The sequence below is a fragment of the Montipora foliosa genome, chromosome 6 (assembly GCF_036669935.1).
Source record: "Montipora foliosa isolate CH-2021 chromosome 6, ASM3666993v2, whole genome shotgun sequence".
In the NCBI taxonomy this organism is placed as follows: domain Eukaryota; kingdom Metazoa; phylum Cnidaria; class Anthozoa; order Scleractinia; family Acroporidae; genus Montipora; species Montipora foliosa.
In genome coordinates this window covers 38570795-38577720 of record NC_090874.1, presented here as the reverse complement: position 1 = coordinate 38577720, position 6926 = coordinate 38570795, and the positions used below count along the sequence as shown (strand labels likewise).

Genomic DNA, 6926 nt, shown 5'->3' with positions numbered 1-6926 from the left:
GGCAACATTTGTTATGGGAGTGCTATGGGACCTCTTATTCAAGCCCCATATTACAACCATAGGTTCCTGAAATTACTGCAAAAACTATGGGAAATCTATGGGTGAGAGCAACCCATATGATTCCCATATAGCTTATGAACAGGCTTGATCAGCACTGCATGTTCATATGCAAGCAATGTATAGGAGGGGATTAATCTGCTGCTACCCTCTTTACCTAAAATGTCACAATCAAAAGTTCAACCGATCGGGCCCAATTTAACTAATAATTTATGCAACCAGGCTGCTGTTTGATATTCTTCAGACATCTTTATTATTAAAATGACAATTTGAATCCGTTAAAATGCATGCAGATTAAAAAAGTGACTAAACAATTTATATACAAATCAAAATAACATACATCTTAAAAAGTGGCATGTCAAAATAAGTTTTGCAGTTATAGTGACTTCATGGCTTAGCAAAACAAAAGGTTTCTTTTGTTTTTCATCCAAACGGATAACTTTGATACAAAATCCTTACAAAATGCGCAATGCATTATAGAACATGAACATGACCAGCTCAACCGGCCTAAAGTTTAACTGTTACGTTGTTTGGTACAACTATGCCAGAACTGGGCATAGTTGACTTAATTGGACTGGTTAACTCGAATTCTTTGTGGTCTTCTTGCCTCCACGCATTTCATATTAATCTTCTGCACCACTTGGCTTGGCACTGGTGAGTCCTTTGTAAACTTTGAACAAACTTTGCCTAAAAAGATCAAGAAATTTTAAGTTAAAAGTATGCTGTAAACCAGTCTCTCACACTGTAGTGGTAAATAATCTGTACACAGTGTTGACAATAGGCAAATTGCTTGAGATTGTTTTGTTGTACAGTGGAACCTCTGTTGTTTTCTTATTTTAAGACTGTTTTTTTTAATGCGACCAATTTTTCATGGCCTAAAGGTGGTCGCATTAACGGGGTTCCACTGTATCTCAACATTTTGAACATCTGGGCCTCCTATGTAGTGACACTTTAACATGATGATCAATCATTTATTTTCTTAGAGATAATTCAGTTAAAATAGGAATGAAGTAGCACAACCTACCAATAAGGGCTTCAATGACAAGGGGATCCAAAGGATGGTGTCCATTTTTTGCATTTCCTTTTGTGCAAGATATTGCAAGTGTCTCCTTTGTAAAGAAAATATCTGTAGCTGCATTGATGTACCCAGCCCAGGTCTTGAACGCTGAACAGTAAGCCCGCTGGTGGGGATACCAATACACTCCAGACCCCTCCATTACTTCTACCATCTGTTGAATTAGATAGCAAGACACTAATATTAAAGGTTATTTAGAAGAGCTACATACATGTATACATGTATATTACCGAATGAAGATAACATTTCTGTTTTTTCATGTTCCTTACACATCATCATCATCATTATGCAATCCTTACACATTGTACACAAAATTATTTTCCTGAAAATAGGACTCATAATTTCAGTGCCTGATATCTTTGTAGTTTCTCACTGATTGTGTCATAGGATGTCAAAAGGGATGTTACACATACCAGTAATACCTATTATACATGTGATACTGTATACTGGCTTGATGTATGCTATTGGTGATGGAAGTGTTCAGCCAAAGAAAGCACTACATACAGGATTATATGAACAATGAGATATAGTTAATGTTACAGGTGAACAGTTATGCTTCAAAACTACTAGTAAATAACAACCCTGCATTGTATTGACCTTTTAATTATTAGTAACTAATTAAAACAGATTTTACACCAAGCAAGCTAAGGAAGGACTTTTGAATACGGTACTTAATTCCTAGAGAAGATGTTACCTTGTATTCTGTTGCCAATGTTTTGTCGAGTACACCAGCCCCTGGTCTGTTCTTTAACACCTCCCCAGATGTCTTTGCCTTTACTGTAAACAGAATATGAACACAAAAACATTGATCAACAAGGGCTTTCGTTTTAACATTATCTTAAAAGGTTTGAGATTGTTTCCATTTTAAAAGTCCCACTTATATTGTCTTTCAACATTCATTCACAAACTCACTTTAAGGTGGCTCCCTAGAGTTTTACTGAGACTCAATAGTGCGCAATACTATTGCCTGCCAAACATCAGTATTAATTGCGCATTCAAAAATGACGCAAGTAACCCTAAGCAGACCTGAAATCACTTCAGCACTTGAAAGGCATTAAATCGCTTCAGTATAAGTAGCAATAGTTTCTAACTCCGTTCAAACATGTGTTTAAGCCTAGGGCCAAAAAAAAAAAGACAAAAAAGCTCTATAAATAACCGCTAAAAGAGCTCTAATTTACTCTTGCTTTCTCGCACGCGATACATGGCGTCACATGAGCGTGCGATACTATGCGTGTTTTTCTGATTTTTGTGACGTCACGTGAGAAAATAAATGCTAAGTTTCTCGTGTTTCCTTCAGTGAATTTTTTTAAAATTTGGCTCAGTTGTAACCCTATACGATTCCTATAAAATACCCTATTTTTGTTAAAATCTGTCAGAGCTAATCTCATATATTTAGAATGAGAAATTACCGAATATTGGAAAAACTGTCTGGACAACCTTGACTTTTTACCAGTTCAAAATGTCAGGCAATATCATTTCCATGATGTGGCGAAATATGAAAAAATTTCACCGAAGGAAAGTGTAAATATTAAGGAGTTTAGGTCAAAATGAGGAATATATCTGCCTGTCATTAGATGAGATGTTACCATGGTAATGGCCTTAATCCAAAAATTGACAACCAAACATAAGCCTTATTTTAACAGTACCCATATACTGGTAAATCTCTAAGAGGAAAACTTTAAGAAAAATTAACTACGCTTCCCTTCCTAACTTGCACTCTACAGGGAGGGTGTTTCGTAATAACACTAGGGAGCCACCTTAAGTAGTCAAATTCTCCAATAATCTACATACATATTATATATATTACATTTGATGGACAGAATGAACTTCAAGTCAAAGATAGGGTGTCACATATAATTATGCTTGGGCAACTAACACATGTATATGCCACAAGGCATCAGAGAGGAGTGTGTGAATACAATGCACACTGACATGATTGAGTGGATTTGCAAGGACACAGATCCTCAACACCAAAGAACGACATCCCAAAGTACAATGTCTACAGTATTAAAGGGGCCCAGTCATGGTTAAATGGTTTGAAAAGTTTAGCTAAACTTCTCAATTTTGTTGCTTGCAATCCGTGTCAATCTTCTCCATCCTTAACCATCCTTGTTTCTTTATGGTTTACTATCATCTCTTTGATGTTTTTTTTATGGCTGTGAAGTATTATTTTCAGGTTACCTTCAATTTAATGGTAATTTTGTCGATGCTCAAAATAACTCATATACTGTGACTGAGCCCCTTTAAGGTGATGTGGAACAAAAACTTACATGCTATGTTTAGCCTCTTGTGAACTTTGGCCAAACGTTTCCTCAAAGCCTCAATCTCCAGCTTGTGGTCTTGACAGCAGTTAGACCCATCAGGCACGCTGACATTCCCTTCCAGGTTTTCTTCACCTTCCTCACTTATATCATCATCATCATCACTACTTTCTCCAACAGCACTCTGAAAATGCAGGCCTCTTCTTGGCTCAGAGGGTGTCATTGACTTGCTTGGCCTTAGAGGAGTTTTGTCCGTGCTTTGTGGTGCACTATGTCTAATGCTGGCATTCTGGTGACTGTCAGTTGAAGGCAAGGTTGGTGGGGCTTGTGTAGTCAGCTGCTTTGAGGAATAGTAGCTTAATCTACGACTGGTTTGGTTTATGTTGTGTACTTGTGGATTATGTTCATCGTTGGCTTGCTGACTACTATCATGCAGGATCAGCTGTGCAGGAGGAGTGACTTGTGCAGAGGATCTGATTGAGAGAGTGGTATTGGTTCGAAGAACTGGTTCAGGTGTAAATATGGTGACCTCAGGCTCTGCTTGGCTGTTTGAAGAAGTCACTAATCGGGATGCTGCCTGGGCTTTTCTTGCTTCCAATATAAGTTTCTGCCTCTCTTGATCTTCTTCTTTCTTCTTTCTTTTCTCTTCCCTTTCTTTTGTCTTTTGCTCTTTCTCCTTATTACCCTCTGTTTGCTTCTTCTTTTTCTTTTGGCCATTTGTATCATCTTTTGCCTTTTGTTCATTCTCCTTATTGCCCTCCGTTTGCTTCTTCCTTTTGTTCTGCCCATCCAACGCATCTTCAGGGTTCTTTCTTTTCTGTTGGGTTCTAGAATCTTTAGAGTTCTCCACTTCCTTTGCATTGTTCTTCTGTGCCTTTTCCAGACGCATCCGTTCTCTCATAAGTTCATTTCTGTCAGCTGAAAAGATGTTTTGGAACAGCATTAGAGAAAATCAAAGCACTATGCAAGGTTATAAAATCTTTCTTTGCCAGATGTCTTATGACAAAAATGCATACACATCACTTCATTTTTGTAATCTTTTTTCTCCTACAATGGATTTGAACTCACTCAACAGAATTTCTTTAAACTTAGCAAATGTTTAAGCTACATGGTATAATGTTTTAACCTCAAGATACTCAAGCCTTAAATTCTTTAAAATTTAAATTTATACAACCAATACATGAGCATGCAGTAAAGATAAGAATCTGAGTGCATGCTATTATAAAATTTAATTCCAAATCAACTCTATATTAGAAATTTAGATAATGTTGGTGATGTTTTACTCTACTGTAGATTGTACAATTTCACAATGTGCAAACATACCTCCTTTTTGTAGTATTTTGGCATCATAGAACTTGCCATTTGGGAGCCAAATAGCACTCACAATATCATCAATTTGGAAGTCATCATTACCATCATCAGCATCATCGTCAGGGAAGATGTGACATATTTCATCACTTCCAAGAACCCTTAAATTATTGTCATCCTCATAGCATACCAGATACCACATCTCTGTTTAAAAATATACCATATATATGTTTAGTTAAATACTGATTATTCATCCTTTAAACAAGTGGGGCATAGAGGAAATAAAGACTTAATTACAATCTCCCAGTCTTTGAGGTAATCAGTATAGTGGATTCACCTACATGTAAACTGTGTTTACCTTACACTGTAACATGGTGAAATAAAAAAGCATTTTCAGGCATTTGTATCACGCATCTCTACCAGTTCATTTCTCACGTTAAGAAATTTTGTCTATAAAGATAGAGCCTTATTCCCTTTATTACGATAAGCCAAAATGGCGGTCTGTTCCAAGCATTGACCAGCATTCCAGGCATTTTGGGACCCAGTTGTAGTTCCAGATATTCACTGATGCCACTGTCGAACTGTGCGAAGATTTGAAAACGACGCTCTTGCAGAACTCACATTATTGGTTAACAAACGACCACGTGATTTTTTTGGTTGACATGGTTACATGTGACACGTAACGCGTGCATCACAGCAAACATGGCGGATGATAGCACACCAAAACGTAGAGGACACTACAAAGAATTTTTGCGCTATTCCAATCCTTATAAGTTTTCGGCAGCAAGAAGACGAAAAACTGGCAAAAATAACATCCGTAGAGTAGGTCGATCGCGATGTGTTTTCCAAAAAAGTTTGAAAAAGAGCGAGTCTGAATTCAATGTTGCAGATGTGTGCGAAGAGTCTTCTAAAAGCTCACAACATGAAAGCAGTCCTGAACGAGTTCATACAATGGTCAGCACTTCGCTTGGTGAATTCTGCGACTTTGATGAAATGCAAGACATGGATGAAATATTTCAGTATGAATTTGAGGAAACCCACGATGGCAGGCTGAGTGAGGATGAACTGGATCTCACAAGCAGCACTGATGGGAACATATTGTATGATCGATTTGTTATTGACGATGAGGCTGGATCTGATATTTTTAGCGACTGCGAGAACATCGAGTCGGACTCTGAATATACTTCAGGAGAATTCGTAGGAGAACAGGATGAAATGCTTTATTCGGGGGCTCCTATCACAAGCTGCTCAAGTGTTGTGTTGTTATTATCGTTTGTGTTTAAACACAAGCTTACTCGCGAAGCTTTTAGCGATTTACTTGCTTTAGTCGAAGCTCACTGTCCCCAACCAAACAACTGTAAAACAACGGTCAAAAAACTGTTTGAATTTGTAAGCCAAGCTAAGGGAGACGTTGTCAAACACCTATATTGTGGTTACTGCAACGCGTATTTCGGCAGAAGTGACGCTCATACCGATACCGAAGTGAACAGAACCTGCAGCATTTGTGGTAAAGGGATTCCGAAAGACAGTAGATTCTTTATTGAAGTACCCATTGTCAAACAGCTACGAAAGTTTTTCAGTGGTAAGTGTGCTGTTTTTTGCTATGGTTTGACTTCATGAGTAGCTGCCGGTTTCGCCCCCACCGAGTTAATAGCCCCCACATCGACTCAACTATAGCTATCAAGTGCTAGTATGGTGCTGCTGGTGCAGTGGAAGAGGAAAGAAACTCCTTAGGAAATATATCAAAGTTAAACTTGTTAAAAACTAGCGTTGTGTGTTTGAAATGATAAGACCTTTAAAAAATAGCAGTTCCTTTATGGTTCATTTTTTCCTGTCTTTTGTTTCTGCATGAAAACAAAAGCTCACATTGTTGTTACTATGGGAACCCCATAAACTAGCTCTAAATTTACAAGGTTTCAAAAGTTTATCAAACTATTTTTCATACTGCACTGTCATTGTTGGTGTAGCATATTCCCAGCTTATTTTCACAGTTGGAACACTGTATGTTCTTTTCGTTATTTATGACAGAGTGGTACATGTGTAATTTCATCTGAAATGTGTATGGTCTTAGCGCTCAAGCATTTGTCTCTGAAGACCACATTGTTAGGCTCTACCAAAGTTAAGGCTACAATAGACCTTTGAAGGACAATCTTGTCCAAACTATTTTTTTATACTAAATTCAAGACTACTACTTACAGTCTTTCCTGTAAAACCATGAACACCAG

At 37.6% G+C, this 6926-nt stretch overlaps 1 protein-coding gene across 1 annotated transcript; it reads right to left on the bottom strand.

Annotated features, from left to right (window-relative positions):
• Positions 1–622: 622 nt before the first annotated feature.
• On the bottom strand, positions 623–4903 carry LOC138005526 (uncharacterized). The gene is made up of 5 exons (XM_068851742.1): positions 4717–4903; positions 3403–4311; positions 1827–1909; positions 1082–1286; positions 623–744 (listed from the first exon to the last, which is right to left on the bottom strand). The coding sequence occupies exons 1-5, from the start codon at positions 4901–4903 to the stop codon at positions 623–625; spliced, it is 1506 nt and encodes a 501-aa protein (XP_068707843.1).
• Positions 4904–6926: the final 2023 nt, after the last annotated feature.